Source organism: Amia ocellicauda, chromosome 6 (assembly GCF_036373705.1).
Source record: "Amia ocellicauda isolate fAmiCal2 chromosome 6, fAmiCal2.hap1, whole genome shotgun sequence".
Lineage (NCBI taxonomy): Eukaryota > Metazoa > Chordata > Actinopteri > Amiiformes > Amiidae > Amia > Amia ocellicauda.
Genome location: NC_089855.1, coordinates 16484300 through 16510432, shown reverse-complemented (window position 1 = coordinate 16510432; position 26133 = coordinate 16484300). Strand labels below are relative to the sequence as shown.

Genomic DNA, 26133 nt, shown 5'->3' with positions numbered 1-26133 from the left:
TTGCAGTGATCACGCCTTAATTAAAATCCATAAGACACATTTTTTAAACATTTCCTTTACATCTTGTATAAACTCCTTCCCCATTCCTAGACACTGAGACATAAATAAATAAATTAATGAATACAAATTAAATTAAATTAAAAACACACAGACTGCACTGTGGGCTTATATTATTGTCAAACTGTTACCAGGAATATTGTTCACCCCAAACATCCAGGACTGACTGATATTCAAAATCACATTATTAAAATGCATTTTGAGTCTTTTTGCGGTCTTGTGTAAAATGCAATATAAAAATGAATACACATCCTACCAAGGTGAAAAGAGGTAGGTTGTCTTCAAGTTGATGCTTGAAATAAATAAATCAAGATAAGTAACCATACTAATAATTCTCAGGTAGATTTTAGAAATGTATAAATTCCTGCCGATATCGATCTTGATCGCCAACAAAAGCCGCTGCTTTCCGAGACTTCCAGCATATTGCCAGACACAGCTGCAGACAGGCAGAGGCATTCTGACATGACTGATTATTATAACCATATTCCTAATAAGTTTGGTTTCCATAAGTTAATAATAGTTGCCCTGGAGATGCTGTGGTTATCACACACACAAAAAAAAGAATTATATATATATATATATATATACCCGCACATTTTGATTATTCCATCATGAGTTGCATATCAACTCCACCTAACCTAATAGAAACATATTAAAACATCAATATTTCCACATTATAGGGAAAGATAGCAAAATGTAGATGTATTACAATTTACATTTTGGGTGTATTGGACTCGTTTTTCCTTCTATCTATCAGTTCCCTGTGGATAAACAGGAGCTAGAAGCTGGTTTGGACTGATTTAAAAATATCAATATCTATATATAAATACATATTATTATTATATTATTAGCCTATATTAATCCACTACTACATTAAGGCTTCCCCAAGATATTTCCACTTGCTTCCATCCCTTTTCCAGGTCACACCAGCAATGTTTATTATTCTCATCTTCCCATCTTTTATGTATACATATACATGTGTGTGTATTTCAGGATGTATTTATCTCACAGAAAATGTTCATAGTGCTGAAGTAATACTGAGGCATAACCTTAAAGTCCCTCAGGGTAAGATGTGTTATACACAATTCAGAAAACAATCTGCAGTTCTTCTTGGAAAAGAGTGAGCTAAAAAGAAGGGAGTATACAGGTCAGAAACAGGCTACACTGACACAACCACTCCATAGTAAAGGAGTAGGCCAGGGTAGGCCTGCACTGGGCATGACTGACATCTTATGTACTGTTCTCAGTTTGTGAAAGGATGCAAATCATAAGCATTACAGGCACTCTACAAGAACAGATACATGTACATTTTTAAAATATGGTACAGTAAAACAAAGTGACAATGCCTTGTAAGAGCTTCAAATAATGAACATTATTTTTGGTTATTTCCATTGTTTCCATGTTCAGATGCAACTTGCTCACAGTGACTATTTTTCCCCCGACTGTAGTTCTGCCTATATGAGTACAGAGTGTGACGTTTGTCACTAAAACAGAACAATTTTTTTCCCAAAAACATTATTAGGACTTTATCTTTCATAATACATTTTCTGTAAAGGGAACAAATCAAATATCAATCTGATGGATTAATTATATGTCAAATCATGTAAATCCCAAAAGATAGAAATCACTGACAAAGACATGACAACATTATTGAGATACTGCTATTGAATCTCAAAAGAGTCCAGGACTGAATTCAGTAGTTTTTGTTTTCACTGTGTGATCAAGAAATCTGATGAAAAAAATAACGTGGTCAAAAGTCTATGTATGGAGGGTAATTTTCTTCTGCATGGATTAAAACTGGGAAGGGTTTGGATAAAAAAAAAATATGGATTTGACTGACACTGAAGTGACATTAATAAAGTTGAGAAAATATAGATTGAATTTGCAACACATGCAATGTAAATTAATAACAAATTAAATGTGACATATACATAACTAAAAACAATTACCAATAATTACATGGCAGTTCAAAGCAGCTCTGTCCCCTTTGAGATTCATTCATAGTCAGTAATTTGATCAAACTCATTACTTAGAATATTTGAATTCATTCATTCAAGTTAAAATAAAGTTAATACGCAAATTAATCTAATGAATTATACTTAGTGTTTCCAGCCCGGGGAACGGGGGCACCGAAAACCCGGGCAACCTGGACGATTTTGGCATAGGTATAAAACCAGGGTTGATGGGAAAAAAATCAATCATACGCACAAACTCTTGGATAGTTTGTGTAAGTTTCATTCAGTGAGAAGACTGAAGCGGTAATGTTCATTCGCTAAACTTTGCCAACAGGTTACTGAATGAACATTCCCACTTCAATCTTTTCCTACGATATAATTGAGCACTATTGCAAAATACGAGGAGTTCAAGAAAAATGTTCCGATCCAAGCTTGGTTTGGTTCTACTTCCTATAAGAAGTAAATGGCCAAGCAGCCAAATGCAAAAAGTATCCAAACAAGGTATTGCAAACAGCTGGGGGCTCTACAAGGTCACTTCAGATTATACAAATGATCAATACATAATAACTATGTAAATTCATAAATAATAATAATAATAGTAATAATAATAATAATGCAGTACTGGTGTCCCGTCCTGGGTGCATTCCTGCCTTGCGCCCTATGCCTCCCGGGATCAGCTACGCCTTCCCCGCAACTCTCACCGGATAAGCGGTTTTGAAGATGGATGGATGGATAATGCAGTATAACTGAGTTTGTGTTTGATTTCAGCTCCACATAAAATACAGACACAAAAAAGCCGTTTATTATTTTACTTATTTAGTATTAACTTGTTGATATGGCCAGGGGTTCTAGTTTAATGAATAAAATAAGGGGGGAAAACTCAGGAGTTCAGTCAACTAATATGTTTTATGTGTCCAACAGCGTGTGACAGGGTGAGGCGCGCCTGCAAGGTGCCGTGGCTCGCATGCTGTGCTGAAAGCATTGTATAATTGCATTTGAGAGAGAGAGAGAGAGAGAGAGAGAAGTGCCATTGCAAAAGTTATTTTATTTAGTTATTTTTGTTTCCATATTGCTTATTTTTTCTATTTATATGCCTGTGAATTAATCTTTTAAAATCAATTTTAAACTCCAAAAACCCGGGCCTGGAATTTTCTCCCCGTTTTGGAAATGCTAATTATACTCATTTGTCTAGGCGAGAGTTGGGAAATATATTTTAACTTTATATAACTTTCAAAATTTGATTGAAGCAAAAATGTTTGCAGATGATCTGATTTAGGTAAGGTACATTGATAATGTGGTTTTCTAAACGGCATGAATTCAGATTTCCACTGGCTTTCCTTGACTCCCACAAAGCAAAAGGAAGAAACTGATATATTGTGGAGTGCTCTGTAATTATCATTACATTGCTATTACCAGCAGCTGCATTAGTAATAGTATTTCTTGGCAAAAATGTCCTGAAAAATACAAAAAAGAAAATGCCTTTAAAAATCTTATAAAAGGTTTATTTTATTTTTAAATGGAAAAATCATAAAATTAAAATCTGGAAATGGTTATCAGTGTGGTGTGTGTGCATGTGTGCATGTATTTCTGCTTCCCTGTGATGGACTGGCATCTCATCCAGTACTTACCTGGCACCCTTTGTCTGCCCAGTTCGACTCTGGTTCATCATGTCTGTACTGGTTAAAGCTGTTAGTGAAAGTGGATGAGTGGATATTTAGGTAAAACTATGAAACGGCAACACCATAACAGCCATAAAACCACTGAACTTTACTACAGGACAAACTATTTACAAGGTGCTTATAAATGCTGCATAAGATAAACATGAGTTTAATTTTCCACTAGGCTTGCCAAATAAATGAAAACCAATAACTGTGATATAAAATTCCATCACAAATCTAACCATTACCAGGCAGACACTCAGGGCCTAGACACTGCTCTGAGAGCCTGTGCAGAACCTTGCATAATGTATATTATGTCACAGGCACAAAGTTTGCAACAGAGCCCAGCAAATGAGCAGCTGTAGGCCACCGCTCTTTAGAAGCCTTCTTTAGTCCAGCCTTGAACCCCATAGTGGTGTTGTGCTCAGCCACAGAATGTCTGTTGTGGTTTTATCTTGGAAAGGAAAACACAGAGCATCTCTCCGTGAGTTCAAGGATCTTCATTAAACATTCTGGATGCTTTCCAAGAGCATCAAAATCAAAGCTGGTTTTAAAGCACTTCTCTGGGTATAATATAACATTTTTGATAAGTCAGAAATGCTGCATCAGCTAAAGACTGCTTATTTATAATTTATGAAGGCAGTATTACACTGAAAACTGGAACTAGATTAGTCACTTAATCAGATGCAAATGCAAGAAAAAAATATACATTTTCACTGAAACATTCACATGATTGATGGAAAACAGCCCAAAAGCTTTTTTCTTTTTCTATTTTTTTTTTTTTTTGATCAAGCAGTACTAAGTGCCTGGTTGTAATATTTTGAGTATTAAAACATTGCACACAGTTCCAGAAATTAGCCTAACTGGAGGAGCTCAGGGGGAAAAACGCACACAGAGACACTAAAAATAAAAAACCCTCTCACTTGGAAATCTTTCCTGTGCTTAATAAAGTTACTTTTATATCCATGCATTGGTCAAAGGTGGCTTTATTAGCATTCTGACTGCTAAACTAATTAGCTTGTAAATGCCATTAAGCCTGCAGTGAAATATCACTTATAAAATCCTGTCCATCCCAGCAACAGTGGCTCTCACTAATAATACACCATCAACAGCTACTGAGGAACCAATCAAGGGGGATCACATTTTAATGAATGTAAAGTAAGAATATATTTATAGAAAAATTAGTGAAACTGTTTTTTTTATGTTTTTTTTATTTTAATTTCCACCTTAAAATTGGTCACAGTTGGTTATTATTCTTATAATAACAATTTATCTTTCCTGTACGCTTACAGAATGGGAAGCAGATAGAGAGTAATTAAAGACAGCTTACTTTATGTATGTAACAATTTTAAATTATGCCTTTACAGTATTCTCCAACTGATAAAAATCACCCCCTGTGATTACTCTCTTTCCTATAAAACTTTATTTTCTTTACATAAACAACCAGCAATCTTTATGGCATGACTCTTACACAACAACTTTCTATGTAAACATTTGAATGTTATTCTGAGACATGCTTTGGCAACACTTTTCTCACTTCCTGAATGAGATTGTATTAAATAATAAAAAAGAAAGACTCAACTATGAAATACCTGGATTTTACATTTGAATGAGAGACTATAATAACTACTGCTTTCAGACTTGAATAATAAAGCATGCATGATTTAAATCCCATAAAACCTCCATTCCTCAGTTTTGCAATTAGAAGATTACAAACTAATACACAAAATAAAAAAGTAGTTAAAATGCTGTGAAATGTCAGTCTCCTACTGTACCCCTGATGAAGGGGACAAAAAGCCATTTGTGGCAAAACTGACAAGACCGAAGCGTGCGAAGGCTCTGATTAATTTTTGCACAGGAAGCTTCTCAAATATGGCTCATTACATTCTGGGTGCAGGTGACCTAAACCATGAATAACAGTGCTGTCATTATGCCCCCAATCTGAATGGGAAATTAGCTTTCCCAATATTACACAATGCCATTCAACAATAGAGACATCTCAGTTTGATATTGAGATTTCTCTATTAATAATAATAATAATAATAATAATAATAATAATAATAATCACAAGCAAATCTGTTAAAATAAATATGAATTATTATTATAACTAAATAAATATAATATGTAACAGTGAGCACTCATGAAAGGTTAATAGAGACATACTGGTAGATTGGCAGCACTTTTGTCTGTGCTTTTAAACCAGGTTACGGCTGTTGCTGCATTGCCTTTGATACATGTCAGATCTTTAGCGATACAGGTAAAGATGAAGTGCCAGCTTAATGCTTTTCTCTATCCAGAATACATTTTAATTTAGTGTTTCATGAAAGCTTTGTAATAAATACATAATACATACATACATACATACATACATACATACATACATACATACATACATACATACATACATAAATAAATAAATACAAATATAAAATAAAAAATAAGAATTGGAAAAATCTGCAGGGAATGTACTGGTGATAATAAGAAATGTCAGCTTTAATCCACATTCTAACCCCTACTCTAAAGATGTCTGCCTCTCCGAGAATAACTGCAGATTCAGATGGGACATTACTGTGAAGCATTTTGAGAACCTTAGATTTGATGAAAGGAGATATGTGAATGTAAAACCCATTTTCTCATCCACAAACCAGACAGGAATAAAACTCAAAGATTTTTGCCACAAGGGAACACAACCATTTCTTCATATTTTTTTATACAATATGTTAGACTAGCATGCGTAAACAACAAGGTACATGCAGTCCTATTAGTATGTCCATGGACAATAATCATGGTGATGGATAAATCATCACGATTATATTCTCCTCCTTTCCCAAAAATCCGACTTTCAATCACTCTTTGAATCCTCTACCAATAACCCCTGCAAACTTTACTACACTTTATTACAACTTTATTCTCCCCCCTTTCCTCCTTCTTCTTTGAGCTCTGCGTATGGTTTAGCCTCCTAATTCTCCTCTAAAATCGCTGATATCCGCAAACTCTTCAAAAACCTCACTTCTCCCCCTATCCTCCCTAGGTCTACCTCCTTTTTAGTCTCTCGCCTATTTCCGACTCTGAGCTCTCTTGACTCTTGATCCCCTACGCACTCACCTCCTCCAGATGACTGCTCCTGATCTACTCCCCTTCATCTCCTCCCTCCTCAACTACTCACTCCTTATGGTTTCTTTCCCCTCTGCTTTCAATCAAGCTTCTGAGATTCCACTCCTCAAAAAACCCACCCTCGACCCTCTTCAGAATTACCATCCCCGCCTCCCTCCTGCAATCCAGCTTCCGCACTACCCACTCCACTGAAACTGGTCTCCTAGTAGTCACTGACTCCCTCAACTTTGCTCGGGCAGCCTCCCTCTCCTCCTCCGCAGCCTTCAACACACTCAATCACTCCATCCTCCTCTCCTCTCTTGCCGACCTTGGTTTCTCTAGAACTGCTCTCGCCTGGTTCTCCTCCAACCTCAATGACCTACCAAGTGGCACGGCACAGATTTTCATCCACAATGCAACCTCTTCTAACAGGTGTGCTCCAAGGCTCTGTCCTGGGCCACCATCTGTTTTCTCTCTACACCTGCTCTCCCACCGATTCTCCTATCATTTCTTTGCAAACGATGCCAAGATCCTTTCCCTTTTCTGACCCCCACATTGCCTCTCACATTTCTTCTGTCTATTTCTTCCTGAATGCACTCACATTAACTCAAGCTAAACGTTTCTAAATCTGATCTCCTTTTCTTTCCCTACTACTCCTCACCTTCTACTAATCTCTCCATTTCACTTCCCTAGAATCTACCACTCTCTACCCCTCTTCTTCCACTGTGAATCTAGGTGTCACCCTTGATCCTACTTGTTCCAACTGTCAGCACATCTCCACTCTGAATCCTGCTGATTCTTCTTGAGCAACATATGCAGAATCTGCCCCTGTCTCACTAACTACTCGACTCAGCTGCTTGTCCAGACCCTGATTGATTGCCTGCAACAGCTACCCGCCTGCTCCAGCTCATCCAGTCTGCTTGTCTGGTGTCCTCTCTGCCCTGATTTGCACACGCTACTCCACTACTCTGCTCCCTTCACTGGCCCCTGACTTCATCTCGCATCCAGTTCAAGACTTACCTACCATTATCTCAAGAAGACTGCACCGAGCTACCTTCAGACCCTCATCTCTCCTTACACTCCCTCCAGACCTCTCTGGTCCTCCTGCACCAGAAGACTAACTTTATCTCCCCTTCCTCCACAGCTGCTCCTTCGGAAACCCTGGCCTCTAAGTGGTGAAATTAAGTCAGGACAGCAGACTCCCTGACCACCTTCTGGACATTACTCAAGACATCTGTTCAGACTGTACTTGTAATATAGCTGATTATTCTCCTGAGCTGTTCAGTACTCTTGTAATTTTGTACTTTATTTAACAATGCTTCCTTATGCTCCTGCCTACTTAAACATTGTTAGACCTCCTATTGTTTTATGTTATTTGTCCTATGCCCCTTCCCTTCAGCACTTAACTGCATCATGTCTGCACTGGTTACCTCTTGAACTAGGATGTATGCCTCATATTTTATTTTAATTCTAGTAGTGAACCTTTGTAATGCTTATATTTAATTTCCTATTTTTGTACTACTGCACTTTGGTAATGCTTGTGTAAGCTACAAGTCTATATTATATTTTTTACACACACACAACTAAGACTCCACAGCGGTTCGAATACTCAAAACCATCAAAACCGATCCTTTGGTTTGCTCATGCGTTCAAGTAATATATTCCTTTCAGTATTCTTACTTGTCTTGTTCACAGTTGAAACATATCCCTGTAAAAAAACCTCTTGACCACAGACTATTATAATTGCCAAGCTGAATCACATCTCTCACATTCATGTGGGTCCTACTCCCCATAGCTTTGTGTTTGATGTGCTTAGTCAGAAGTGGGGGCACGCTAAAGTGCTGAATATTCGTATTGTTATCACTTGTCAAACTGCACATTTGTTCTGGCTTTTAATACAATGAAACACTATTGTATTTGAATCCTCCGAAACAATTCTCTGCAACCTAGTATATTACACTTTTTAAAACAGAGTCAACACAAATCCTAATGACTTCAGAGGTACATTACCTTCCCCCAGGGCTTCAAGCATGCTTTATATTCCAAAGGGTACAAAGCACAATGCTACAAGTATATAAAGCCACAGAATGACCTTGTTCTGAAAGCTTTAAAAAAACATGCTGTGGAAATTCCTAGGCATTTTATAATGCACTATATGACCAGTATACTGAGTCTCTTAATTTTACAAAACCTGCCTGTTTGGATCTTTATCAGTGTGTTTCAGAAAGTCTGACAAAGAGTCACTTTTTGGGGAATAAATGGTTTCACCAGACTATGAAATTGAATGTAATGAGGATAAGGTAAGTCACAGCTTGGGTACTACCCTGCTTTGTCAACTATCCCAGGACATAAAATATAGAAACTAGGAAACAGCAGTAAGAATATGAAGCATGTTCAAGTGAACTGGTCTTTACATACAGTAAGAAGCTGCTTTCAAATCTTCAAGAGTAGTAATATTCAATGAAGTAATGAGATACCAAAGATTAACTACTCCAAAGACTGAAATACTCATGCTTTTAATTTCAAATGCAAGTCTAGACATATACACACACACACACACACACACACAGCTTTTCCATGTGTTGATATTATGGCTCCATCTTGGCACAAAAACCTTCAAGGTATATTTTATAACACAAAATAATTTGCAGACTACAGACAGTGCTGGATGTGCTTTTAATTACCTCACTGAGTAATGCAGCTGCTTCTAATCGCCACTCACAATATAAATAAAATCCTCTGATTCATCAAATGAAGCTACAAGATACTGAGGTAAGTCTATCCAAGTAAATGAATTGCTGCCTGACCTTAGGCAAGTAGCTTGACCTTCTTCTTCTAACTGACTGTAAAATTAGGTTAGTACCCCAAATGGGACTGCAGAATCTCAGATGGACAGTGGAAGCTACATTTCTTTATTTCATCTTTTAAAAACGACACCGTAAATAATCTCAAGGTTATCGAAAAATAACCCTCAGCATCCAAATAGAAATACTACCCAGCTGTGTGAGTTTGCGGTCTCAGTTACTCATCTCTTGATTGCGATAAACATTTAAATTAAAAATGGAGAACCCTCTCAAAACTACATTATACCTTGGACATTTAACTTAAACCTCCCAACAAAGTACTACAGTGCTGTTTCCATTTACATTAAAGAAAATGTGTTATACATCTTAAGGGGTGATGCACAAGGCTACATGCTTTAATGGACTATACACTGACTATAAGCAAGGCTCATAACAGGCCTTTAGTTAAGCCGAAGATTACATTATTAATAGAATATAGATCTGTCACACTTAAATCTGTTTATCACACTATAATGTGGTGCTAATGATATTAAATTATGAATTACTTAAATCCAAAGTTATCTGATATGGGTTATGATTAGTAGCCTATCTGTAAATTGGAACCTGTAGAGTACCACTGAGCTAAAGCTAATATTTCCTCTGTTCCAGTGAAACTATTTTCCACAAAGAAATAAACCAAAGAAAAACATGCTTTTGATGCTGTAGAAGTAGATTTTTAACATATAAAGATTTTGAGCAATATAAAGACTTGGACCATACTGTCTCATCTTGAAAGCCGTTATCGGTCAGGTCAATTTCTTAGCCTATATACATGTACTAAAAAATCTGCGTTTAATGAGCTGCACAATCCATGAAAAGATCATCTTCATATGAGTGGCAATACGTAGAAAATTTCCATTTTTTAAAAGGTTTTTTTTCGGTTTTGTTTTTACAGAGACAAACAGTACAAATAAGGATGGAATTCACAAATATAAAAACACAATGTAATCAGAAGCCAAGCACATGAAAAGCTGTCTCGTATTCCCTAATTCATTTCAACATTCCTCGGGGTTGTAAACCAGTTTGCAATTTAATTCAATTTACATCTCTTTGCAAACCTCTAAATAAGTCTTTACGTTTCAACTGACCTTGACAGGGCTGTGAAAAAACAGGCCGGAATTGAATAAAAATGAAAAAAAGCAATCAAATATTGTAGGGGAGGGGGTTGGCAGTGGGAGTAATGACACAGATTGTCCCTGTCTTCCATGGGCTATACAATTAGCTACTTCCAATGACGCACAAAGAGCAGTTTTCTATGACTGAGTTTGAATGTATGAGTTTTGTGCATTCAAAAGACAGTTTGTATACTGCAGTTCGTCTTGTCTATGAATTGCATATCTCAGGTCTAAGAAAAAAAATCCTCCTTTGCAATGCAGGTTTCGAACTCAGGAACGTGCATTTTCAAATAATATACTGTTTTCAAAGTCAAACATTTTCTTGACCCCTTTCCCCTTCTGCACACTTGGCATAATGATTATCAGTTGCGGAGCCTTTGAGTTTCAAAGTTTTGAAAAAACTTTGGCAATCAACCAAAAAATGTTTCATATCAATTTGACGTCAAAGTACAGGTACTGTGCATACTTTATTTCACTCAATTTACTTTTCAGATCATTTCAATTCAGTACATGATCAATCCAACAATAGAGGTCACAAACCAGAGTATTGCTGCGTCCATTAAAGCTGGCATCCGAGCCATTTGAGTAGATGCTTTGCACCATTAACTTGCTACTAGGCAAACTGATGACAAATAATGTATGGACCCAAAGGCATAGGATGACTTTGCTCAGTCTTTATTTTACACCATTACCTTAGGCATCGGTACCTGAAGCTACTCTTTAATTTGGATGCATCTCCCCCAGACTCCACAGAAGTCAGAGACTGTCAACAGAAATCAATGCTTTTCTGAAACATGTCTTTCAAATAGAAGCTTTTCTGGTTTAGAACAAGAACAATTTTAACCTTTAACTTCACTTTGTCAGTCCAATACGCCCTGTGCAGTTGCAGACGATGTCATCCTGTCCCAAAGCATTAGGCTGTTTGTTAGTGATGGAAACAGAAACTTCGAAAAAACAATTTTATGGCACTTCAGTAGCAATTACCCACATCTAATGGGTACCTCCACTCCAGTTCAACAGATGACTCGTCTCACCTTGCTTACCCAATATAAAATATGAATTTGCAGTTCCTATGAGCACTGCCTGCAACGGGGAAGGCAACAAAATAAAATGAAAACTGAAGCTGAAAATGAGAAGCATTAGAAACAGGGCATGGAAATAACTGAAGAATCTGTCCCTTAAGCACTCCTTGACAGAATATGTAAATTGAAAATAACTAATCTCAATAAAGTACAAGCATTTTCATATTAACTGATTGGCAGCTTATCATAGCATTAGCCGACACTGACGGAAAATTGTAAAGGTAGCAATATTGCAATGCTATGCAGACATACCCATGCACTGCTATATATTGATATGCACAATATTACACTAGATATGCATACCATTGCTTTGATTTTATACAAGATAGGTTGGTCAATGTTCATTTCTTTGGAGGCTGTGTGAGTTTAAATATTCAGCAGACGTATGTTATTTTGACACAGTTTTTTAGTGATGAGTTGCATCTTCATTGAATCCGTCAATCTAAAGTTAAGTTGGAATGATGCCCTCTCACAAAATCAAGTTCTATGAGCTCAATAGCTTGGGCTGTGGAGCAGGAATTTGTTCAATAACATTTATTTTTAGGTTCTGTCTCAATGCAAGGGTGTATGTAGTAACTCCAAATTGCCAGGTACACTGGATTACTGGAACTTTGCCATGAAGTGAAAACATTTTGGGGGGAGCTTTCCTATTGTATCCACAATGGCAGGCTTTAGATATTGATCTATATTGTATTTTGCTTTATTATCATTCTGTTTGAATTGTCTGTTGAGAGACCAGATACCACTAATGATAAAGGACCTGGTCAAAGCATGCTCACCCTTAGATCTCTGAAACATTTTTAATATGATTTATTTCTTAGTTTTTGCCATCAGGGCTCTGAAAGACATTTATAGTTGTGCGAATCTTCAGATTTGTTTTACGTACTGAAGCTTGACTTCTGTGGTTCTCCATATTGACAATAGTCTTACAATGCTTACTCGTCACATGAAAAACAATATCACCTTAAAATGTTCTATTATTAGTTGGTATTTCAGGTAAACGCCATGTGGAAATGGCATAGTAGGTATCTATGTATGGTATGCAAACAAGGCCAAAAAGCTAAGAGACCTTCTCTAAAGTGACTGTTGCCTTGCTGAACCGGGGCATATTCTGCACATCTCTTTAGTTGTGCTGCCAAGCGGACAACTGGGAAAAGACTCATAGTAGCATATCTGCAAACCATCTCTTTACACCCTTTCTTGCTTTTCCACATCATTTATTTTTTTAAATTGCTTCAAATAATTGTTTTTTTTTTTTTCACAAACATCATTCAATCATCAACAACAACAACAAATCCAGACACAAACAAAAACATTATAATAATTTACTTCATTTCATTTAATGCATTCAGAAAAGTCAATTTAAAGCCATTGTCAATGGGACCAACTGTAGACACTGGTGCATTTTCTTAAGACATTTAGGTGTGGAAAATCACAGGTTTATGCATTTGAATATGCATTCTCTACAGGATTGATTTATTTATATTTTCATTGCTGTTGTGCGATATTATTTAAGGCTGAAATGTAATGTAAATATGCAAACAACAAAAAATATATAACATATTCCTATTCTTTGTAAGTGGTTATAGTACAATTACAATACCAAAATCACCATTGAATGTTTCACTACCAATATAATGTTCAATTCTAGAAGAATTCAGAGATGAAGGACTGGTTTCACAGACCCAAATTAGCATGGACTACCCAATGTTATTTTAGCTAGTCCTAGATCAGTACTAATCCGAGTACAAACTGTTTGCAGGTTATATACTGCTGTTGAGAAACAATTTAAAGAACAGTTAGCCTAATGCCAGAAAGTAGACTTTTACATTAAAAATAACACAACTAACAATACAAATTTGTGAATTATGTTTAGTGGGCCTATATTTGACAGCGTAAGACATAAGGGTTTAAAGTAAGGAAGTAATTTAGTAGTCAATGTGGTCAACCAACAGTGGCAGTGATCAGTCTCCTCTCTATTATCAGACACTATGGTTTCTTCAGTAAACTCAGCATGTGTCATACAGATAAAGGGTCTGATTTTCCTCTGTGGGCAGTGAAAGTCTAGCCTTTATTTCCCACAGTGGGCACACTGCCCATGTAATTAATTTACCGTGGAGTAGGCAGTTCGCCCACTGTGAGAAAAAAGACCAGAATTATACTGATAGTTTGCTGGGAATCAATATCTTTGACAAGCCAGTGACATTTTAACATTATATAATTTAAGAAAGCAGCAGATGAATGAAAAAGGCCAACATGTTCTGTGCATAGAGTGCCCATGATTTGAGGCAGGTGACACGTTTGTGTTGAAGTGGATTTTCATCACAAATTAAGTTCCAAGGTTAACACAGTGTGTGTGTAAATCTGCAGTTCAATGACTTTTCACCGATAGTAACGTAACCGAATGACTAATATAATGGAATTGATAAAATGCATATTGTACAGCAACTCAAAAATTGATAAATTTCTGAGATGTTAGGAAGTGTTGCCAAGGTGAAAAAATAAATTATATATATATATATTATATATGGTTGCAGTCTCAACTATTGATAGTGATTTGACAGTACAATATATTGATAAATACAAACACAAAAAACAAAACAAACGATGTATCGATTCAGCCGTCAAATATCCGAGTATTAAAAGCCCCAAAACCGTTCATTTCACCACCCAATCTCAAGACATCTGTGGTTTGTTCAGCCTGATGTGGATTGTATAATATCTTTGCACTGAACCTGTCTAAATTCCCAGTGGAATGAATCTAGCTGCTATATGTGATCATGCTCAGACAATCTCTAAAAATACATCTTTCTTCCAATAAAAGGATACCCTTACTGCTCACTGATTTTCTATATATAGCCATTCAGATTATTAGGGGAATTTTGAAAATAAAAATGTAGCTAGTGCAGGATACTGTGGCGTGCATGATGAGGACACTTTAAGAATAAAATCATGCTCTTCTGTGATCTTGCAAGATTTACCTATCAATAAACTGATATTCAAAGGACATTTAGAAGTGAAATGTGAATATGCATAAGGTAATAGAATAAGTAACAATTTAAAAGCAACAGGTACCCAATGCTTATATCTTAATGAAAACACAAATTATTTTAACTTCTAACAAGTAAAAGCATTTTGTTGACATTTAAAACAACACATGCTGAATCAATAAGGTTTATCAATAAAGCAAAGTTCAACACAATTCAAATTGGATTCCAAATTGGTAATGTACTTCACGTTTTACCGTTATAGAAAGATAAACTGTAATAGAAATATTTTTATTAAAACATGTTCACCAGAAGAAGCAAAAAGAAAATATTCTAATTACTTTGCAGTCAAGATCAATTTTCCATTCAATCAGGTTAATAGAAACCTGTATAAATTAAGCAATATAATCATTTAAATTATTCACTTCAGCAGGACATATCTTTCCACACTTTTCTTCTTTATCCTCAATTCATAGAGGAACCTTCCTTTTTAGTTTTTACATATTTATATGCAAATGCCCTCTGCCAGTGTGCTTTGTAATGATTATCCTGTCTCCTCATTTGAGGGCAATTAGAATTACGATGGAAATCACATATATTCATGTGAAGCTTACAGGGGTTCTTTATCAAGACGCTTTTTTGTTGACTATCTTGGAAAACCGGTCTTAAAACAGCAAAACATTAAAACACTGGAATATGAAGAATTATTCTTCATCTCCTATTCATATTATCCATATTCTGCTTTGAGTAAACCAAAAGCAGCATCATTTATGTATGTATGTATTGTTTTTATTTTATTTTATGTTTTGTTGAAATTCATATTTTTTTCCCCACTTGAAATGTCCAGAATTAAGTTAAAACAAACTTGTTTTCTTCTGTATTACAAACCATATATAATGAGTAAGAAACAAACATTTAAAATTGCCTTACAGAAGCCTCCCTGTGCCTATGGAAATTAAGGCAGAGCAAACATGGATACGGCCGAACACAAAATCAGATAGTTAAGTCTCGGAAGCAGATCAAAACAAGACATTCATTTTCTATTTCTTATTCAAATCAGGGAAGACATGGACATTTGCTGCTAGATAAGACAATAATTGCAATCCCTGTGCCTAATTTTTTTTGTTCTGTGTCCAAATGAGGCTCACCACAGACACAGCACTAACATCCAGGACTTTCAAGCATTGCTGCATCCGTTCAGCCCCGGGAGATATTAATGTACAATACAGAAATGCATTCTGCGTTAAGAAGGCAAATGTCAGCTATTTTTTTTTTCTGTGTTGAAAATTAATACAGACTTTGTCTTTTGAGTGAATGACAGGTTTCCATCTCTGTGGGAAACAAATCTACAAATCAAAGGGTGTTTTTGATACCAGTTACCTCTGTAGCTTAAGCATAAGAAGCCAAAAAACAGAAAAGTACTGAACTTTAAAAGGGAAAATACAATAGGAACATTATTTAGAAGTGTGTGGTGGGGGGTATTTAAAGAAATAAGACACTTTTCATGATGTGTAGTGAGGGCAAATACATTTCAGTCATTAAATAAGGGATTTCCTATAACTAATTCCCCTGCTTGTTACATGATATACAGTACAAAGAACTGGAACTAGGGTGCCCTCTACTGAATAAAGCACAATAACTGTAAATTCTGCCCCACAAACTCATTCCCTCTCTCACACAAAGGCAATCACACTTGGGTCATTCCTTCCCACTCCATCACCCCCCCTGGAAACAGAGAGAGAGAGAGAGAAAAAATCCCCCCAGATTAAGTATTGAAACGCCATAAAATCTGTCAAGTACCGTGTTTAAATGTTTAGCGAGAATTGCCTTTTTGAAAAGCATAAGTGTCCCTGCCCAGCTGAAGAATTAAAAGCACTGAGGGATCTGCTTCACCGCAGTGTGTTATAAATTAAAAATCTATTACACACTCTATGTATTTGTGGACAGTTGTAGTGTCGGTTAATAAAAATGACTTTATACGCAACTGTATAGATCACGTCTTCAAAGGGAGAAAAGGGGGAAACTGTGATACGATATTAAGTGATGAAAGTGAATAAAAATCATGATTTGTGCTCAAGGATACTGAAAATATAAAGAGAAAACGGAAACAACATTCTTTTCTGGGATTTAAAAAGCCTTTACTTTGACAGCTGACAGAGAACACCTTGTATGACACTTAAATACCTGTTACAGCACAACCCAGACTCAGTCTCTTTTTACTCTCCCACCCCCAATTCAATAACCACAGCAACATGGTACATTGCTGCAGAAAATCCCCTCTCATATCTTTTACTATTGATAATGAACCCAAGAGCTGCATTGCCGAAGAGACAGTTGAAATTGCGTTATTACTGCTTCAAATCTCTCAACAGAAAAAGAACAGTTTCAGTCTCGAGGGAAAAAATGTAAAACTTAATATGATCAGTGCGAGGTGGATTTCCCAACCACCATATTTGAACAGGCTTCAGGTTTTAAAGATACTCATACTGAAATTATGTGCTTTATGAATTGAGGATAGGATGCTGCTGATGATGAACAATAAGCGAGCAGTATATATAGTCGCTCTTCTCTTTCTAGACCAGATTCTCTCCAGTGGAAGGCTCCATGATAGAGCATTACCATTTTGTAAGAATCCATGGCCCTGACTTTCTCTGCCTAATACCATGTTTAAATGTCAGACAAACTCAATGCTCCAAAGTCCAGATATTATATAAATGATCATAAGAGGTAATTGTAACTTATCAGTTTGAACTAGATGTATACTTCTTTACAAACGTTTAATTAAGGATCAAGTCATAGATTTACTTATTTTGTCTTGTGTTCATAACAATTGTGTAATAAATGTATACGAGTGACAGTCGTATACATAGAAATGTTCAATAGAAAACTTGCACAAAGCTGTTTGCCTTCCCTGATAAATGTTTCAAGTAAAGATCAGGTGCAAGTTTATAAAATGTGTAACCTTATTTTAAATTATGTTTTCTATCCAACCACTGCAGTGGAGAACTCTAAACCTGTGCACATATTCGTCAATATGAAGTTTATAAAAGAGCAGAGCACACAGCTTGTACTCTTGTTCAAACCTGGGATGGGTAGAAAACAAGCACACCACTTCTCGTAAAAGTGTCGGATCAAAAGCTTATTTTCCCTACTGAGCCAAAACCATTATCATGCTGGTGCAGCATTTGATTCTTTTGTTTTTAAAGAAAGAGCACTTTATTTAAAAAGAAAACAACATGCTCAGCACAGTCATTTCAAATGGGTCTCTCATTGGGCCCAGTGAGTTATTAGGCCTCCTGCTTAGACACAGTGTTACAAGGCAGTCAGCTGTCTTTCTCCAGGGCTGTGGCCTCTCTCCCTTTGTGAGGCCTGTGACAGGTGGCAGACTCTGTCCTCCTCTGTTTACTCTTCCCTTGGGTCAAGTGTACTGGCTGCAGGATTATGTCCAGCCTTATGCTGTTAAATGGCTGAAACAGGATCAAAGGGTGGGGGCCAGAGAAATTCTCATGGCACAGCCTGAGGCTCGGGCTACTTAACAGGGGAGAGCACAATGGCCTGGATGCATTGTGTAAGAAAACCCAATACAGGTCAGTAACATCCAAAGACAAGAATAAAATCCAATCATTTAGAAAAAAAAAAAAAAAAAAAAGATTTTATTTGTTCTACTAATTAACGGAACCGGAAATCAAGATAATCTGGGAGGCAGGGGCATTTTAAGTCGCATAAAATAAATGCAATATTAATTTAAAAGACGTTTGACACAAGATCTTGCTGTTTACATTCCAAGGAATGAAGCTGTTCTATAGCATGTTCTATTCAAGTTCTATCAACAGAATAGTCTAGAACTGTCCTCTTATTACCACCTGCCTCTAGTACCAATGAATTTCAATTCAGCTGTCAGATTTATCCAGTTAAAAAGATTTATCCTATAAGACAATGCTAATGATGTTCATGTACTATGGAAAGCAATATTGTGCATACAAAATGACACAATGCTCTCACTTAAACCTCACAGCTGGGATTTAGAGTAAGCCGGCACAGATCTGTTTTACACAATTAACATCAACCTGCTTTAAGGTAACTACTCCTGTTCTCTGCCCAGATTTGCCACGGCTCTTTTTCTATTATCGAGGCAGGATGTGCAACAGCTGTACTGTGCCTTCAGTAGATCGCAGCTGAGGACATGTCAAAAAACATACATCCACTGAAGAGGATAGCAATCCCAGTTTGCATTAGTTGGGAAATCCTAGGTTTCACCCTGCATGTTCCCTAATATTAAACAGCTTCAAAATTATCCGTCAGGTCTCATTACCGTATATCAAAGCTTTTTTTTTTCTTTTTTACAAATAAGCTGATACAGGGAAATTAGGAACAGTAATTAAGCACAAAATCACAGAGCAGCTGGGGAGGCATCAACTTGGCAAAATGTGAGTACAGTTCGGTTTGCTGAAACAGATGCAGTACTTACTAAAACATTACGGTAAGACCATTTCTGATTTATTCTTTTCCCTCCACTTAAACCCTTATGTCACTGCACACTCCCACACCCTTGTGAATAAATATATTTACAAAAACAAACACACAAGGAGATGTTGATTAAAACAGAAAGTGACACCAGTAGTGTGATTTACATAACAAAAACAGTGAAAGGATATTCAGAAACAAATTATCTTTGAGCTCAAAACTGGTTGTAACACCATTTGCCAAAAATGTTCAGGGACATTTATTTAAGCTTCATTTATTCTGTTTAACATTGCTTCTTAAGTAGGACAGAATGTAGCTTCTATTTTTTGTGGCTTACCTGAAAATATCCGATTTCCTGATTCTTTTCACAACTACATGCAGCCTATTAATAGTTGATGACTGTTTTAAAGCAGACTTGTTTCACTGCCATGGTTTGCTTTCAGTCAGCATCCCCCTCGAGGATTGTAAAAACAACTCTTAAAAACAAGAAGAGGAAGGACGAAAGCAAAAGATCTACGCTGATCATTCTTACAGCTAACCACAATGTAAAGAAAGGGACAATAACTACATCATCAACAACAACAACAACAACAACAACAACAACAACCAACAAACAACAGTCTTGTTTCGGTACTTTGACTGACACAACCTTTCAGTGCCTAGCAACAAATCCGCTTCCATCAAGCACAGGGCATACTAACATATGCTCTGTCATGGTCAGTTTCTAATTACATTCATAACGATGTGATGGCGTTTGTAATCCTACCTTCCATGCCAGCTGCTTTTCCATTCACTCCATCACGCCAATAAGTTGGCGGCTGAAACCAATCTGGGCTGTGCAAAACGGCATCTTTTCCCTGCATCTGTCATCTTCCGGAGAGCATTCTATTACTGCCGACTGCTGGGAGCCAGAAAGTCTATTTGAATTCCAGCAGCTCCCTTCTTTCCTGCTTCAAGTTAGGCTAGGTGGGCATGTCTAACGCGATTCTCTCCATCATTTATTATGCAGCTGCTACACGATCGGGTCTGCTAACCCTTCTTTATCTGATACGTCAGTCACAGTAACCTAGACCTTTGTGCAATAACACATCTAAAGCTACTCCAGTCAAATCAAGATTACATGTACATCTGGATCTTTATATAAGCACTATATCTACTTGTTCATCAATAAAAACATAGAACAGATATAATATAGATTTATAAATAGTGTTAATTCTTTAAACAGAATTTCAAGAACAGACTCACACACATACACGTTTCTACAGTATAATTATAATCCCATTTGTGTGGCTGTATACGGGTACACAGATGTGCTCTAGCGGTCAGAATTATGGGGACACAGGGAAATTATACTGAAATACATCCAGGAAAGTGTGAATCAGAATCAGCTGTAATAATTAGCCTCTCATATGCAGATTTCTCATTGGAATAACCCCCCTTTGTTAGAAATTATAGATTGAGATCATTTCTAGGCATTTTGTGACACACATGTATAGCAGTGTATTAACATATATTTGTGGACATGTAATCTCATCAAGCCCCAGAGCATATTTATGCAGACTGAAATTTTGTTTTACTCCTTCGGTCAAGTTCATCCAATAATAACTTAAATAGGATTAAAGTCAGGTGACTGACTGACGGTAAGGGGGCTCTCAGTTTCAAATAAATGGGCAAACAGCTTTTCCAGATTTTCACATGGCTCTTATCTCAAGTTCGCTCAGAATCTGATCCCAGTCTGCAGCTTCCTGAATGAAAACTGAATTTACAACCCATCTCAAGGGTAAATACTATTGTGAAAGTAGTGAAAGTCAATAAAGTGTATCCAATGCTATATCTTTTCTTAAATGGATAGTAAAATTTTGCCTAACCCAATGTTTTATTTACAGTTGTCCTCTCCTTGTAGGTTTCAGTAAGATTTACAGGTTTAACCATGGTTTCAAGAACCTGAAGTAGCTTTAGCAATTGTTAAGACAGTGCTAAATGTCTCCTAAAACCAAATAGTAAATTTGAGTGCTACAATGAAAAAGCTACTAAATTATTAACATATTGAAGCAAATGGCTCAACTAAAAAAAAAATTGAACACAGAGGTATGTTAATTAAAAGCATAATTTTATTCATAACAAAAGAAAACGGATTATACTGAAATAAAAATCACGTGAGCCATATACCAATATATTCTTTACAATTTGAATATGAGTCAACGCGTAGCTCAGTATTGCACTCATTCAATCTGATTGCTTCTTTCAATGACTTCTTTAACCCTGTTAATAAATTCAAATCCCTCCTACTTGTGCAAAGAGTATTTGAAGCATTGAGATAACATGGAGGCAAATAAATGCATGATAAAGATACTGCATTTCAGTCAAGATAACATGCATATTACCTGTCCTGACCCTGTTAGCTGTACTCTAAAAATAGCAGCCTGTACAAATAGATACCATTCCAAATGCAATACCAAAACCATTTTATATTCATAACTGTCATTGTAAAAATATTTCTGTCAGCTCAGAAATATAGGGACATCTCTATTAGGGAAATAAAGGGTTGCTGATTTTGTTTCTGGGACACTGCATTTACCTATTCCATTCATATCATTTTTTGTTGGCACTCAAAATGTATGTTTACATCCTATTATGATGTCATCGAGGTTACCAAAGAGGTTCTTTCTTTTTAATTGTATTTAATTGTGTTTGCTATCATAACACAAATGTAGCTTCCAAACCATGAAGGTAGGTTCCCATTGTACAAAATGTGTTTATCTTACACAGGGGCTGTGAGCAGGTGATAAACCAAACTTTAAATGGAGTGTGAGGACCTAGCTCTCCTTTCCAAGCAAGACCATTAGTTGAGCTGAGAAAGGAGATGGTGATTGCATTATTAAAGCCCATAGTTGTATCTATACATCTTTACCTTCATTTATTGTTATAAGTTTTAAATTTACATTTTAATGTGAAAAAAATAAAAATGAGAAAGGGCCTTTTAGTGTCATTTACAGGTTTGAAAGAAGGCATCACTAAAACAGTGCAGAAGTGTATCTCAGGCATAAAGTGCAGAGTAGAAATTAAACCTACTTACAATTTTTCCTTGCCCATTTCTAAATGAAGACACTGTTCCTATGAAAACAACCCATGCTGTGACGTTAATGGCTGGTAGCATTCAAATGAGGCAGTAAATGGAAAGACTCTTTCATATCGGGTGTATCAGCAGCCTGAGGGTCAGAAGTTAAGATCTGACATTCATTCCTTGAAATACTGGTTAAAGGGAATTATATACAATGTTTTTGAGGGTAAAGATTTGTTTGTTCTGTGCAAACGCATGGTACAAACACTCCGCAGCTTGTAGTTCATATTGAGCAATACCATGAGTGTGTTTATGCATTGATTGGTCAATAATAATATTCATAAATCAAACCGCTTGTTTGATTTAGGCGGGAGTGCAAGCAATTGAAACGGTTTACAATAGGACAGATCGTCAACTGTTTGAATCCAAGTGACATCACAAACTAGGTGCTGAGACATTACAATGTTGTGAGCTGACAAACACTTGTGTTTTTAGCATTCATTGTGAACTAGACTTAATTTCCACATTGCCTTACAAGGTGCATAAAATTATGCATTTCAAATTCCGTTACAAAAGGCACATATTCTGCTTTCAAGGGATAGTGTTCAAGTCTGCCCATGACGATATAGCCCAAACCATCTGTGATTGCTGTGTGAAAATGTTTAATACATTAGAAGTGTAACGTGTAACATGTTGAACAATTTTCCAAGAACAGAAAACATTCCTCACATGGAAAAAGATATGTGGTCACTGATGGATGGAGTTCAAGAACATGGTGGCCCCTAAGAACACGTACATTAATTTAGAAGTCTTACCAGCTGATCTAAACCCTACAAAATGCAATGTGAGGTAAATGATAGTCCAGACTATTACTGCTTAAGTATGAAGTGGAACACATGGATGAAAAAGCATAGAAGAATTGTCTTATCTCATTATGCAAAAAATATACACAGTGTGACACAGATTTAAGCAGATATGAAATAAATCTCTCCCTTCACTTCCTCTCTCTTTCTCTCTGATGAACAAAACTTAGCCTTTCAGTTCCCATGATATGGCAGTATTTCATTCACCCTACCAAAAAGAAAGGATAGAGGGAAAAAAAAAAGTTTCACTTGGACCAGATTCTGTAAGAGAAAAGAACACTGTATCCCTTATTCCAAAGTTCCAGGGAGACTTGGACGACAAAAGACAAAGCCAAACAGAGGCAAACTCAGCACTGCTTATTTTAATTGCCTAAGCTGCAACAGACTGGGGGCTGACGAGTCAGGGAAAAAAACGACAGCTGACAGGTGCTAACCACTATCTGTGCATATTCTCAGCCTTACCTTCCCCAAAAGAGACATCAAAAAGTCTACCACTTGCACATCCCCCCTCCTACCTTTCACCCGATATAATATCCATCAACAAAATGCCACCAGACTTCAGAACAAAACAAAAAGTCTCTTGAAAGCTGCCTTATCAGTAACAGTATAGGCAAGGTGTATGTCCTCCATATAACTCCAATGCAACACTTCCTAATACACGCACACACACACACACTCATTGGTGCATAAATATGCCTGTGTGTGAATGTGAATTTACGCAAGTATGTATTTGTTATTCCTTTTCCTAAATGTTTTTAGACACAATGCAACATGAAATAATTTGTCAATAAAAAGACCTAAACACAGGGGTAAAAGAGGAATGTGATGCACTCCAATGCTTTGCAATCGGATGCTCTTTTTGGATAATACCAAAGGGAATTCTACATTACTGTAATGTTCCTGCAGAGATACACAGTCGTTTAATTACTTAGATTGTTATATTTTTAGTGGATTTATCCTTCTCTCCTTAATGCCACACTATTCTGCTCCTTAATTCCCCAACCCTGGCCTTTTACACTGACTTATTAGAATTATTTAATGAAGATCTGTAATTCAGCCACAGGATCAAATTCACTATTACATTCTCTTAAAACCTGCATCTTGACAGTATATGACTGAATGCTAAACACATGCTCATCTGCCTACAGTAATATGAAAACATACAAAGTAGGAATATCTTAAAAAAAAAAAAAAAAAAAACAGGTGTCAGTTTCAGGACAAAAATGTCACACAGCATGTAGGATAAGATGATTTCTTCTCAATTCTTAATCTTAGAAGTGACAAAGCCTATTTGGAAATAAAGCAATGCAAGAATGGATGGGTAAGGCTCTCTGCCTGTTTTCCTGCAGCCATTGATTTCTAAGAATTCACAAATGGTTTTCAGTTATTCCGTTTGTGGGTAGAGCATAAGACCTAAAACCCAAATTTCAAGCAACACGTCGGCTAATTAAATATTCCAGTACATTTCACTTTTAAGTTTAATCAGGTTTTTAGAGGTAAACTGGTTTCTACAGAGTTGTAAAACAATGTTGGCTATTTTTTCTTTTCCCATTGTCAGCTTTAATTTATCTTGCTCCATTTGAAGGCATTGCTGGTATGATTGCATGTTTTAATAAGAAACAATTAGGATAATTATTGTTGATGTTTGACTGTTTCGTTTTGATGCAGTTTAGTTTCAAGTTGAAATGTTGAGATTCTGAGATCTGTCTTTTGGATTGAATAAAGGAAACTTTCAAAGGAGCACAAACCAAGTGTGAGTACTGTTTTTACCATCTCCCAAACGCATGGTAGGTTGATCCAAGTTGGGTCACACAGCTGTCCCCTCATTTCCAACTTAGTTTACATCGCAATCTGTAATCTAGGAATCATATGCAGTCTTTTATCTTATGGTGGCCTCCAATCACACGGCACATTTTCTCCCAGTCTCAGAGAGCAATCACAGGTAATGGAAAGCCTGCACACTGCACAGCTCTATTGAATTTCAGATTAAGGTTTAATATTGGGTTTTTTTGGCACACTGATACGAATGACAAGAAAGTTCAAACAATCTTAATCACGGCGATTTGTTCCATTTGTTATCTGTCAGCCATACGCAATGTTTATTTGTTACATTAGCACACAGTGGGCATTAAACCATCACCGAGGTATTGTGTGAAAAGGGCAAATGTTCAGCACACTTGTCAAGCCGTCTTCATGCAAAAGCCTAACATCAAACAGACAACAAAAAAGTCCCAGCAGAATATCTCCATAAAAATATTTGAATGCCTCCTAAGTGTTGGAAAACGTAATATAGATCAGCTACGATGTTGCGCAGTCGATCATAAGGAAGGATTCACCAGCTCCCTGGGTCAAAGGCACATTGGGGATCTAGAACTTTCTGGCATAACCTGAAGAAAATCTTACACCAGAGGAGAAAAATAGTTTAAAAACGTAATGTTAAAGTTAATGTAACATTCCACTATTATTGTTTGTTTTGTTTCTTTACATTTTAAATGCACCGTTACAAATTTCGTTAATTGAAATACTCTCATCTTTACTGATGCCTCTGACGCAGGTCATAAGACATCCAGAGGAAATGCACGGTACAGCCGCAGAAGGTAGCAGATGGGGGAGGTCACAGTGTTATATTTACTGTGCCCCTCCAGCAGGCCCCTCCAGTACCCACAGCCACAACCTATCTACATAACAAAGGGAAGCGGCACACACACACACCTATCAAATGCACATCATGAAGAAGAAATACCAGGAAGAACTAATACTAACCTTGCCCAGAACTGTCTAACAAAATGAGTAATCAAATTCCAATTTTGAAACGGCAGTATGTTCCCTGACCCCTTGCATGTAACCAATGCCCTAAAGGAGCCATAACTTAAGTACGTGTCACAATGAAGAAAATGAAGTGAGACAAGCATTCACAACCAGCATATGTTAACAAGACTAATTCACACAGCACAT

General features: G+C 36.6%; 1 protein-coding gene across 10 annotated transcripts in view; it reads right to left on the bottom strand.

Annotated features, from left to right (window-relative positions):
* dmd (dystrophin) overlaps positions 1 to 26133 on the bottom strand; it is a 631463-nt gene that overhangs the window by 563682 nt on the left and 41648 nt on the right. For 4 of the 10 annotated variants that reach the window (XM_066706367.1, XM_066706369.1, XM_066706371.1 and 1 more), the window contains exon 1: positions 20021 to 20217. The exons of 1 other annotated variant lie outside the window; for it this stretch is intronic. In XM_066706367.1, coding sequence (XP_066562464.1) covers positions 20021 to 20117 — 97 coding nt within the window. In that variant the 5' untranslated portion in view covers positions 20118 to 20217. Of the gene's footprint in view, positions 1 to 20020; positions 20224 to 26133 lie in introns of those variants that run through there. 5 more of the 10 variants (XM_066706373.1, XM_066706374.1, XM_066706363.1 and 2 more) reach the window with 3 other exon arrangements.